Below are 13,931 nucleotides of genomic sequence, written 5' to 3' on the forward strand. Positions count from 1 at the left end.
CTTTATTAACTATAAAACACATTACATGCACATGGTGCTTCTCAGAGAAAACACTGCTTACTTTAGCACCTAGCAGTGAAAAGATTTTACTGGGGTGGGTGCTGTATTCATGAACTTGCTGAGTGATTTCCATTAGTTTTAAATTAAGCCCTCAGAGATTCCTAAATCAGTGAATCTTCAGATAATTGGAGTCAGGTTGGCTTCTTCATCCCTGGTGTTGCTCATACAGAAATCTTCAACAAACAGAATTTACTGCTACATTTTCCTGTAAAGGGCATGTTTTGCCATTGCTGCCAACTCCTACTGGAGAGAGCAGGACCATGATTCTACACAGGAGCTAAAAACATTTGAAGAAACAGAACACTTTGTTAAAGTATTTCCAGGAGAGATCAATGGTTAATCCTCTCTTAAAGCACTTTATGGGCATTTTAAAGAAGCTGGAACACCATCTGCTCCTATGTAGAGCTCTTCCTCAGCCCTTACTGATGTAACTGATACAAGCAGTCTGCAGATGGAGCCTCCCCACCCAGATGGAAAGAGAATTTGGCTGGGTCCATAAACTACTTTTTTCTCTTTGTGAAGAGGCCTTGCTATAAGCAGAAGGATGTGATCAGGACATCTAGTGGGAATGAAAATGTTAGGATCATGTCTGCTGCATCTGTTAGGAAAAATAAACCCCAATTTTTAATGTTGTTCAGTTAATTACCTGTGAATTAGTAATCAGCCAATCAAAAAGATTTTTTTTTTCCTTGGGAAAATTTCTGCTCCTATTTAAAACTTTTTTTTTTTCCTTGAAAAAGTATTAAATCAGAAGATAATGTAACATAAAACATAATGTATATGAAAAGCTAAACATTTATTAAAACTAAGCCTATAGCAAGCCTAACTATAAATGCCTTTTTTTTTTTTTCTTTGATAAATGTGTTTTAAAAAGCTGATAAAATGATAAAACATTTGGTGACTACTTAGCTAACTGATGGAGGGGAAAAAAAAGCCAAGCTATTTGTGACTACTCCTCTATTACCAGTAACATGAAGAACTATTACAAAAACCTCAGGTAAACACCCTGCTTGTTTTATACACATGAATAGTTGATTAAAACAGGACTGCTTGAGTGAATAAGCAATTAGGGTCTGATTACATTCAGGTAAACTGTAGTAGGCTTTATTTTAAAGAATTAATGAATGATTCTCAGCTGATGTCTTAACTGCTCTCAGAAGGTGAATCATCAAGGAGTAGGACTTCATCTTCAGTTTTGTAGTGCTGAGTTTAAATAGATTTCAACAAATTCATTTATTGTTGAATAATCTTTAACACAATGGTCACAGTTCCTTATTCATGTAATAAAAATCATGCAAATACGTGTTTGTTTTATGTTAAAGACAGCATCATCTAAATAATGGAACTGATGTTCACTTACTCTAGCATGAATGAAGCCCACTGCAGCATTTCTAAAAGTGGATCTGCTCTCACTGCAAATTCAAGCAGAGAGCAACACTTTTTCTTTGTTCTGTGACATCTACACTCTAATGATGATCTCAATTTTGCTTTATATTTAGCTGTTCTTAGAGCTGTATTTTTTTTGTAGCTAGCCTTTGCATGAGATCTTGTTTCATACAGCGTACAAGCCCTTTACAAGGAGCTTCAGCATGAAGCATGTATTTTATTTTACAGCAGAGTTGTGGTGATTTGGAAAGTCTTAATTATCCTAAAAACTTTCTCAGGCTTAAAAACTACCTTGTATATGAACACAATCTGGGCAGAATCCTTATGCTCTGTTCATTCATGAGAAACACCATGCTTCATGAGAGCACTTTTCATGTAAGTCTGTCCAGCCCAGCCACACTTGCACTTTCTGTTAACCCAAAGACATTCTAAATACAAGTTCAACCTGACTGATAGTCTCTTTTTCAGCTCCCCTTGCCACATGGGAGCTACAGTTTTGTCCAAGATGCCCTGTACAATATGTGCAGAATGTTTTCCCTGGTCCTGCATTCTTTACATCCTATAATACAAATTTATTAGCTCTCTGTCTATCAAGCCATCCATCTGGACTGAAAAGGTGCATATGCATATGACAATAAATCTAGCTCATTGTCTTTTGCTACTACAACTCTTCATCTGTGACCCTTCCCTGTCTTGATTTCATCCCATGCTATATTAAGCCTACAATCAATTTTAAATTCCAGGGACAGAAAGCAGACACTTAAAATTATTTGTATATTATAGCATTGCCTGAGGACTTCAGATACTTTGGGCAGCACCATCTGGAAGGCATTATACAAACACACTGCAAATGAGAATACCAGTCTTGAGACCTTACAAGAAATTGGTCAAGACAGGGAGTAGGAAAATATTATTGTTCTTTTCCAAACAAGGTGAGACATCCAGTCATGCAAGAAGTCTGGGACAGAACCTGTAGTTGACTATAGATTTTTACCCAGCATCACAAGGATGGCCCAGTCTTGGTCTGACAACCAGCATGAACACTGACACCACTAGAATAAGCAGTGAAAGCTGAGCTATAATAAAAATAAAACCAGAAAGCTGCATTTGCAGTAGAAAACAGAAGGAGCAAGAGAGATGACACCCTGGCATCACCTACCAACAGGAACAAAAAAAAAACCCCAATGACCAGGAGGAGGAACACTGGTGAAGAAATTTCCTCCCCATCCTAAGAGTTGCAGCTGCTGATGAGAGAATATATATGCCATGAACATACAAAATATAGATTTATATATACAAATATACAATAGGAAATAGTCAGTATACAAATACTTACATGTAAAAATAGCTTTTTGCTTTCCCCTTTTGATGATTTACAAAAGCATACAAAGTTTCCTGTTAATGCTTAAGTAGTGTGAGTAAACCCTGTGTGTCATGTTCCACATGTAATTCTTTCAAGTGTTCACAGTATTGACTATTACAGTGTTGAATCTGACATTCCAGATGTTAAAATATTCATAGGACACATTCTAAGTGTAAAGCATTAATTTAAATACAGTTTAAATAAGACTCACATGTGTAGTTGAATTATGGTCACCTTACAAATAAGTCTGCTGCAGCTGAAAACTTTCCATGAGAGCAAGCTTGGAAAACTTTCCATGAGAGTAAGCTTGGAAATATGTATTTCAACTAGAGCTGAATATACTTTAAAATTCTTGAACTGCCTCTTGATGTGCAGATAATACTGCGAGGCAGTGAGTCCTTTCAACTCCACCTGAAGCAATGCAAGCTGAGAGAACTCAGTATTACAAATTATTCTCAGTAGGAGAGCGGATGCACAGAGCAATTCACCATCAGATCCAGACATGCTGTCACTTTCTTCAAATACCCAACAGACAAGAGCAAATGACAGGTACCATTGTCTCTGTGTTAAGAGTAAATGCTCTGTAGCATTCCTCATCAGGAAAGTGCTTTGTGGACTTAATCCTCACAATTCCTTTGCGAGGAAGATAGATACTATCCCTTTTTAAAGATGGAGAAACTGGAGATTTAAAACAAAGTACGATGGCTGCATGAGAAATACTCTCAAAACACTAGGTTTTGGATGTTGAAGCAACTCAAAGGCACAAGTGGAGTAAACAGATATGCTCATGAGACAACTTCACACTAACCAGTTTGGGTACTGACAGCAAGCATGGTACTGCAGCCAAATGGGCTGCAAAACACAGTCTTTGCTATGTGCTGCGCTACTGAAGTTAAACTGTGGGACAATGGCCTCAAAAAGTAGAAAACACATCATCCAAGATGGTGAAACTGGACCCGGCTGGAGGGAGGCTGCATTTCAGAAGTTATGAATTAATTTTGAGCCTTCAGTAAATAATGTCTTCCCATGCAAGAGTTATGTACAGTTCAAGAACCATGTATAGCTCATCTCTAATTTTACTGTATAGGCAAGTGCTCACATCTGTCCAATGTATTCAGGTGGGGTTTTTTATTTACTTATTCTAAGGCTTTGGAGGTCTTTATTTTTCCTTATAGTTCTTTTGTAGACAATATCTACTAATAGCACAAAGAGAACTAGTACTGCAAATGAGCTACAAATTAAAATTTTAATAATTAAGGTGATGGACAAGTTTTAAGGAACCACCATGTTCTCTGTGTGCACCTGTATATACAGGAAACCTCATCTCTCTTTAACTGCTACTGCCTTGAAGTAAAATCCAGTTGAAGTATAAAGTGCACTGTGTGGAGTAAAACCCTAAGAAATAACAATGTGCCTGCCTTCCACAGATGATTAATTTTGCCAACACCCAAACTATCATCCTCTTTGTCTTCTAGATTTTAGTTTTGTGTTACCTGGGCTGAGAAAGGCCAGCCAGATGTAAACGGAGACATTTTTGCAATACGCTGTTAAAGGAGAGTTAAGAAACCCCGTATCAAGACACTGTCCAGTTGGGGTGTGTAAATATTATTGTGTGCTTCTTGGCCCATTTAGCAAACACTTTCTTTTCTGTGATAAACCTATGGCCTCCATATGGAGCATTTTCATGCAGAAAGTATTCCTCACACTCATCTCTTCCTGGCTCGTAATAGTGGTAGGGAACTTTACGAAAGCCTTCTGACCTAGGGAAAAAAGGAAAAAAAAAAAAAGGATTATTTCTAAGGAAAACATTAATATAAACTGCACCCAAATCCTTCCTATGTGTCAGCACCTGAGCTCCTTTGCGGTGTAAGGGCTTTCATTACAGCATGATTGCTATGAATTTCCCTATAGAAAATGAAGCTAAGTGTATCTTTCAACCTACACTGATCTCTGATAGCAGTCAGTAAGAAGCTGATGGGCTGGTTCTTATGGGTACTGCACCGTTTGTTTAACCTGGGAGAACTCAGTCTGTAAGGCTTCATCTATAAGCAAACTCCGCTGGAACACCTCTGCTATGAAGATAAGCTGAGGGAGCTGGGGTTGTTCAGTCTACAAAAGTGATGTCTCTGGGGGACCTTATATCTGCCTTCCAATATCTGAAGGGATCCTACAGGAAGGCTGCAGAGGGACTTTTCATAAAGGTATCTAGCAATAGGACAAGGTAGAATGGTTTTAAGCTGAGGGAGAGTAGGTTTAGACTAGATCTTAGGAAGAAGTTCTTCAGTACAAGGGTGGTGACACTTTGGAACAGGCTGCCCAGGGAGGTTGTGGATGCCTTCACCCTGGTGTTCAAGACCAGGTTGGATGAGGCCTTGAGTCTAGTTGAGAGGTGTCCCTGCCCACAGAGGTGAGGTTGGAGTAGATGATGTCTAAGGTCCATTCCAACCTAAGCTATTATATGACTCATTGGATAGTTCCAACAATTGCAACTTGTTCTTGAATTGGCTGAACGACGTAGTTGTAAGGATAATACACATCATAAGTAGGTACTGCAGTCAGAAGTGCAACTGTCCTCTGCTGCCAACAGACTGAAATGCTATCATGCTATTTACTGGTTGTACATCAGGGTTGTGTGATGCCAGCTTGGCTGAACTCTGCAAGGACAACTTTAGCCCTGTCACCTCTCATTTCAGAGCACCTATTGTGTTTTCATAAACAAAGAACATGTGTTCTTTCCATCTGGATGACTCAATCAGTGAGATCTGCAAGTTCTAAAAAGTCAGCCTTTAATGCTAAGATACCCTCATTAAAGAGCTGTGACTCAAATTCCACTCACCTCCCTTCCCCCCCTCCTCTGTTTTTAAGCATCTGTCAGGAATGAGTCTCATACTGGAGTAACCCCAAAGGTAGAGACAGAGTCTGCACAAAGACTTTAATCTAGGAGCTGAGGATGCACTGGACTGGTATCATACATTGTTTATGACATGTCTTGCTTTTCTGAATGAGGAACAATTTCATTTTATATTATTCTATCATACACTGTAGATTAAATAATTTAATTTGGACTTTTAAAATTTGTGCTTATTGTTACACTTCTGACAATAGGATTAATCCGTTGTTACCATTAGGTCACTAACAGTAGTTGGTTGGAATTTATGTTAGTTTATTGAGATAAAGCTCACAGGACTTGCTTTATTATCTAATTAGAAACCCCCCTAGGACTCAAAGGAAGCCATATATAACCTAGAAAGTTCAAGCAGGTTGCTCATGGGTGGTGAAATGTAATTTCAGGTAACTATCCTAGACTAATCAGGTGTATTCAGAGAACTAATATATTTTTATTTCCTCTGCGGATTTGCTACAGCAGTAGAAGCAAGTACATTTTGCCAGAAGAGTATGAACATGCTTTGTTTCCAGATTATTCAGAAACTGCAAAAGATCTTTGATTATAAATAGTTCCTTATAACATCTGATGTTAGATTTTGTAGATGTTTTTATTTTATCAACAGCTCATGCCGTATCAGGACTAAAGATGCTGACAACAGTGCCATATCAATGCAAAACACTGGGAAATGACTGCCTGATCAATTTTTTGGATTTATGATATTAAAATCAATTGTGAAATTCTGACAAGACCTCAGAACAGTAGATGCATGAAAATAATTTCCTGTGATCTTACTTGCAGTAGGTGTCATTTATCATCCCATAGACGTGAACTCCATAGCAGGCATCCATAGCCAAAATTAAGGTAAACCAACCCGTACTGAGATATGAACCTGACTGGACTCTGTAAAAATACAACATACAAAAAACAAATTGCAATGAGAAATTATCAACACTTTATCAAAGAAATATAATCCATTACCTGTGACAAAAGGCATTAAGCAACCTGACAATCTGTCAAAACCATACAATTATTTTGAATTATTTATAGATATGCTCTCGTTCTTCCCAGCTTGCAGCCTCAAGCTATTGTCTACAGAAAAAAAATAACATGTTAAATATGTGCAGTCAAACAATGTATCTCCCACAAGATAGAAAATAATTTATTGTTACATCTGAAAGACAGCAATTAACAGAATGTGGAAAACAGGATATAGTTCACCAAAAAGCAAACTACTGGCAGAGTTTGGGGTGTGTTTGTGCGAGTATGCGCCATCCTCTTCCATAAGAAAAATCTTGATGTGCCGTAGTCTATCTTCAACACAGCAGTAAAACCTTTAAGGACATTTTGGTAGAAACACATCTAATACTAGGCTTTGAAAACCAAAGTTCTCCTATTATCATTCTTTAAAATAACATAGCAGAGAGAAAACCACAAGAGGAGAGTGCCCACATTGATAACCAGTCCAAAAGCATACTCTGCATGAGTCAGCACAAATGACACATGTAAGGATTTGCTTCACAAATCGAGTATGTGTGGTTTCTTCCAACCTGGTCTATTCTATGCTATGCTATGCTATGCTATGCTATGCTATGCTATGCTATGCTATGCTATGCTATGCTACTCTAAATGCAAGAACTGCTAATTGGAAACCAAACTTTATTTCCTCCACTCACATAAGTGTTATCAGTGGGGGACTGGGAGTCAACAGAGCTACCCATATAACCTGGGCAAGCCAGAGGGAACACAGTCTCAAGCTGTGCCAGGGGAAGTTTAGGCTCGAGGTGAGGAGAAAGTTCTTCACCGAGAGAGTCATTTGTCATTGGAATATGCTGCCCAGGGAGGCAGTGGAGTCACCGTCCCTGGAGGTGTTCAAGAGGGGATTGGACGTGGCACTTGGTGCCATGGTCTAGTCATGAGGTCTGTGGTGACAGGTTGGACTCGATGATCTTGGAGGTCTCTTCCAACCTTAGTGGTACTGTGATACTGTGACTTACTGCTTTAAAACCTCAGAAGTAATAAGAACACATTTAACCCTCAATGCTTACAAACTGGTTAGGTCCAGCTTTGTGAATGTATAGTTTTCAGCTGGACTGAAGTAAGGCAAAAGAACTACATTAAAATTACCTTTCTAATTTCCAAAGAAAGATATCACAGAAGTCATAAAGCCATCTTAACAGAGCCCCCACTTTGGCTCAGTTTGTGAGAGCTGGATGTGAGTGAGAAGAGGGGATCATTTACCTTTATGTTACGTCTTTTAGCAATTAGCTTTTGGGTACAGCAGAGAGCAGTCTGTTCTCCATCATAAATTAAAGTATTCTAAGGTTTGCACACCATTAAGTTTTGATGCAAGAGGACTCTTAAGTAGGCTATGTGTGTGATTCTGTTGTCCTCATCAACAAAAAATTGTGAGGACATTTTCATCCTGAGGTAGCAATAAAGCTTTAATATGGGGAAATAAAAATAAATAAATAAATAAGTCATATAGCAACTTATTCAGCCTATAAACCCCAACTTTCCCTGAAGACAGAAGAACCAACATCAGGTGTTTCTTCCTGGTTCAGAACAAGAATGTATTAGTCTCCTGCCTCCCAGGTAAATCTGCCAAACTGTGGCTTTTGGCTCAGATTCTTTGTTACTTCCTAGCTTGCTCTTGTTGAAGTTTGACAATATATGTGTGAAAAAGTAGTTATATAACCTGTGAAATGACATCTACCTGACACATACAGGGCAAATTCCTTCTCTGAAGAATACCTTTTATTATAGCTAGTAGAAAAGGTCCAAGAGTTTTACATTCCTAAATAAACGTGTGCACACTGATTTAAAGAAATAATTTATTGGGTTTCTTTTAAGCAACAAACAATTACCTCAGCTCCCAGAGAGTTTTACTGTGCTTAAGAACACTGAAAGTAATTTAGCCTGTATCTTCTCATCCTTAGCCATGTCTGTCATCCATAACAGATTATCTGGTGTGAACTTCTATCTTTATATTTCCTGAAATGCCCTTTTCCTTGAGGAAATTCTCAAGTATTTGGTTAACTGCTTTTGTAAAGGAAACAATAAATAAAAGCTTAACTTAGACTGAAGAATGACAAGTGGAACAAAAGGCAGGGTGCCAAATACCTGTATCCCCAACTATAATTGTGCTTCTTTGCTTGACACTTTTGTAGCCATGAAACTGTGTGCATTATATCTGTCCTTTCAGGATCTTCATTTCTTTAATGTTCTGCTATTGTGTACCAAAGAGAATTTTCAATCTGATTCATGTTATTTCAGAGTAACATTCTTCCATGATAAAAAGCTGCATTGCTCCTAACCTGCTCTTGCACCAGAACACTATCCTTGAGCTTTCAAAGCTGTTTAGAATCATACTCATTTATAAGAATGTTAGGAATATCTTTCTGATAACAGAAGTTTCTTGGAGAGTACTCCACTGGCAGCAGCATCTGAAATTTGCTATAAGCAGGAGGAAAAAAGAATTTCAAAAAAGGAATTAATCAATATTTCATGTCTTGTTTTAACACCATTGAACTTTATTCCTCTCATCTATATACTACACTGACAGGATAAATATAAACAGCAGAGAGATTTCCCAGCTACCTTCCTTGGGAGATGAAGTACATGACCGAATACAGATTATACACTTTAAAACAAAGCACTTACTTTCCTCCCATTTTTTCCTCTGAAGACACATAGGGATACAAGGGAATATACTTAACCAGTGGGGAGTCAGGATGATTTGGTAACACCTTAGAATTCAATCTGGTACCGTAAACATACTTTCAACATTCTAATGAAAGCAATATTAGAAATGTGAAAACAATTTTAGCTCTCCCTAAAAAGTCATAAATCTCTGAATACCTTTTAAAATATCATCCTATAAAACTGTAGTGCAAAGCAATGTGTCAGCCCTTGCTATTATGCTAACACCATGTACTCAATTTCTTTCTCTACAGGAGAGTTTTACAGGTTTGGTGGGGTTTTGTTTTGGGGTTTTTTTTGTTTGGTTGATTGGTTGGTTCAGTGTTGGGAGTTTTGGCAAGGGCTTTTTGAGAAAGAGTTCCTCTTGTTACTGTAATTGCATTCAAATCTCAGATCTTACACACTGAAAAGAAAATAATTCTTCATTTATGGTATCATAAGGCTGTGTTACTGCACAAATCTGAGGGAAGGAGGGTAATCTGAAAACAGGGAAAACCAATTTTGTTAAACACCATCTGTAGAACTACTATAGGAAAAATATTGTGATATAGATGTGTGCAGCAAATCCAAACCTGTTCTCTATGGCTCACAGTGACTTTTTCTTATACTCCAAAATTAATGGGGCACCAGATTTAGGCAGGCAATTGCCTCAACTGTTCAGGAGAAAATAATGCACTATTTTTAAAAAAGAAAGGTTGGCTTTTAAGGCATGATTTACAGCTGGATGCAGCTATAAAAAGGCAATGCTCACAAAAAGTTACTTTGTCTGTTTATCTTGAAAATGAAAGCTTATTTTGCATAATTCCTACATTATTAGGATTCTTAAATGTTAGTTATTGGGATGTAATTCATTCTGCTAAACACCATCCAGACTTTAAAAAAAGTACACAGGCATATGCTTAACATTAAACACATAAAAAGACCAACAGAATCAACTTAATTAAGATGCTTGGAACAAAGTATATGCTTGCCTATCTTGCTCTTAGTGAAGGTTTAAGTGCTTAAAATGTCATTCTTTCATCTCAGAATATAAAAGTAAGCTCCAAGATTAATAGTTATTTGGAAGTTTCAAGACTGAAAACATAGGATTTGCACTTTCAGTAATGCTTTGCATAAGCTCCAGTAGAAAGAATTGACTGTAGTTTCTCACAACACCTTAAAAAGGAGACTTACCTTCTGTATTTTAGAAGGAAATGGCAAAAAACACTTTTAGGATTGCTAGAATTGTAGTGTGTGATACATAAAGTTTTAATTAAAATATATTAAAAAATAAAAGCATTTTGACAGGGTTTTTTAGCCTTAGCTTTCCAAAATTCTCTAAAAAGCATAAGGAATTGACATGAAAACAATAGGATACAGTGCCCCATAAAAATGGTGGTGACTGAAATTCATCTTCCTTGACATCTATAACTGTGCTTTGATGTAGGCTAAATGAAAGAAAAACTAGTTTCTTTTCTCATCAGGGGAAAATGGAGGAACATCAGGTATTTTCTTAATGATCAAGGGCAGGTGAGTTTAAATCAGGTAAAAGTTTTCTTGTCCCTGGAGTTGTGATTTTACTAGAGACTTCCAGGAAGTTCTTTTCTTTATTCAATTGTTCCAGGATTTTTTATGTACACAATCCATTTTAGCTTTATGGTTTGATGGACTGTAATTTCCAACTGGGGACTTCAGTGGTAAAAAAAACCCAACAAACCTGAGAAAAAAAAAGTTTTTTAAGAAGAGATGATCTTTAGAGTGCAATTTCAACTCCATTTGACTGCAGAAAATAATTTCAAAGCCTGTTTTCAAATTCTTTGCTGGGAGAAAGTAGCGAGCACAGAAGGTCAATTAAGAATGTTAATTAAAATTAAAAATTAAGACATTTAGGGGCTCAAGAAGCTATTAAGTAACAGAGAGCTTGCCAAAAGTATTAATTACAAACTTTTCCTTTTTTGCTTTATTTCAAAATCTTGCAGTAAAATAAAATTCAACAATGAGACACTGAAATGACAAGGTTCTCCAGGCAAATTAATTGACAAAAAATTTATGTTTTCCTAAAGGCTGTTTATAGTCTCTAATCTTCAGATGACTCTCCTAGTGAACTACTGAGTTCTTTGCAGCAACTTGTCAGGCCCATGACTAATAAATAAGTATAAATATACTGCAGAGTGACTAGATAAGGTTAGTCATTGGGAAAGGGTGTAGTATACTCTGGTTTTGCCTGATTCTCTGCTACTCACTCTGCATCAGCCTTGTCTGAGACAGACTCTAAGGTATTAGAGTAGTCTCCTCTGCACTCCCTTGAACCAGCTCTTTGTCTCCCTAGGTTACTGTGGGGTTTTGCCTTGCTGAATTAAGATTGTATTTCCTTACAACTAAAGATATGGGAAATACATCTACCAGCACAAACTGGTGATCCATTACTTAATTCTGTACTAATCAAATTAACAGTACCATGTACTATGTTGACTCTCTTTTTCTGAGGAAGCATCTCCAAATACAGTTGTTGAACAACTCTCCTTTGCCAAGTTAAATGTCCACATTCCTCAAGTCACAGGTTTGGTCTATGCCTTCCTCTTCATGTGAAAAATGGATTTCTAAATGAAAAATTAGAATGGGGTGATAGAAAAATCCCCCCACCTCTGAGAGAATGGCAAGGTTCATTTTCCTAGCACCTCTGTCTTTGAGGAGCAAATATATACTTCTCACACCAGAAAGCTGAGAGCAAAAAAGGAAGTACATTTGGTACAGGACAAAGATAAGACTCTAAACGCTGAAGTGAATTAGCACTAGCCTAGATTTAATTCTGTTTTCTGAGAGACTCTGTGCTTTGCCTTGTTGTTAATAATTTAATTACATATCCTCTGCAGAAAAAAAAAGTAGCATGAGAAGAGTAATGAAGACTCAAGCACACAGAATTGATTTCACCTGGTAAAAATGGTTGCTATTTCTGCTTTTTTAAAGCTACCTGTTAGGCAGTTGTTTATCGTAATTATTCATTCTTTTGTACATGTGTGTGTGCTTGCTTTATATTCCATAATGATACAGGACATCTAATAACAAACATCCAAGCTCCTGCAGCAGTGAGCAGACTGCCTCACACATTCAAAAACCCACGTGACACTCCAGGTCATTCTGAAAAGTGAAACATTTATATATGGACAGATGTTTTATTATCCATCACGTATGGCTTAAAAAAGTGGAATGCATTATGAACAGCACAGAACACATTCCAAATTCAGACAGTGGCTGTGCCCAATAAGATATACTTCAGAATAGAGAACTGATGCACTCTTGCCAGCCCAAACTCTTGGTAGATCATCCTTGCTATGAATCCTGAAAATGAACTGCAGTCTGGTGGCATACTGTCCAAATAATCCCCAGAAATACAGGTTTTCTAGCTATACTGATGCTGCACTGATGGAGCATGGAGGACAAGAGTCCATTTCAGATGGATTTGCTACAAACTCACAGTTAAGGCCAGTCCTAGATGACAAAGTAGCCCATGAAAATATTTTCTCACAATCTGGTTTGAAAAGAGATGTAACAATTGATAAATCCCATGTCAAAATAGCCTGGGAAAAAAGGCATGAAGGACACTTCTGAGTAATCACAAAAGGGAATAGAGAAATGGTGGGTTTATACTATCTTTACCTGCATCTACTTAAAACAACAACAAAAAACCAAAACAAAAACCACACACAAAACAAACCCCCAACCAACCACACACAAAACAAAACCTCAAACAACCAACAAATCCACCAAACCAAACCCCCCAATTATTTGACTTACTATTTACAATTTTTAGCAAGACAGGCAAAACCTGTATGAGAAACAAGAAAGACTCTTACTGCAATTACTAAAATCCACAGAATATCTGCTTTATGCATGCAGTTGCTGTCTTTGTGTTGTGTAGATTTTTTTTATTTCTTTCCTCTTTATTCAATATATACATGGAAACCTAAAACAAATGGGACAGCCTGCTGCCCAGGCTTCTGTAGTTTCCTTATTTCTGATTCCTTGACCTGGCTTTGATGCATCTCAGCTCAGCTGTGAACTCAGGCAACAAGAGAAGGAGGCTATTTCTTGCAGGCAGAGAGAACTCCTTCAGATGTCTGTGGTGCTGAACTCAGAAAAGGAAAGGAGAATTCCTGTTTATAAAGAGTAATCATAGAGATCCAGCTTGCTGCAAAGCATACTAAAAAGAAACAAGACTAAAGAATTGTAATTGTAAACCCTGCTTTCCAGCCAGTATATGTATAATTTTGAGGTGATTATTGTGCAAGAAAACCTATGCTAATCTTTTCAATTTGAATGGCATCCTCCATAGAGAACAAGAGTTGCTAGCTGAATTTCCACAGCTATTTGGCTTCTGCATCTTGCACTGACTCTTCAGAAACAAACCGTGCTCTTGGTGCAAATTGTTTATAGAACAGTAAACCCCAATCTCTTTTTCTTTCCAATTCTCTTCCCTAATTTTCTTGTTTCCAGAAATACATGTTCTCTTGATTTCTCTTGGATCAAAAAATCCTTTTTTCCTCCTCCCCTCTTTTT

General features: G+C 37.4%; 1 protein-coding gene across 2 annotated transcripts in view; it reads right to left on the minus strand.

Moving 5' to 3' along the window:
* Nucleotides 1-1,235: 1,235 nt before the first annotated feature.
* Nucleotides 1,236-13,931, minus strand: part of ST6GALNAC3 (ST6 N-acetylgalactosaminide alpha-2,6-sialyltransferase 3) — a 233,816-nt gene continuing 221,120 nt past the window's right edge. For both annotated transcript variants that reach the window (XM_054165041.1, XM_054165043.1), the window contains exons 4-5: nt 6,489-6,596; nt 1,236-4,569 (exon numbers count right to left, since the gene is read on the minus strand). In XM_054165041.1, the coding sequence (XP_054021016.1) occupies nt 4,383-4,569; nt 6,489-6,596 (295 nt within the window). In that variant the 3' untranslated portion in view covers nt 1,236-4,382. The remainder of the gene's footprint in view (nt 4,570-6,488; nt 6,597-13,931) is intronic.

Source organism: Dryobates pubescens, chromosome 11 (assembly GCF_014839835.1).
Source record: "Dryobates pubescens isolate bDryPub1 chromosome 11, bDryPub1.pri, whole genome shotgun sequence".
In the NCBI taxonomy this organism is placed as follows: Eukaryota; Metazoa; Chordata; class Aves; order Piciformes; family Picidae; genus Dryobates; species Dryobates pubescens.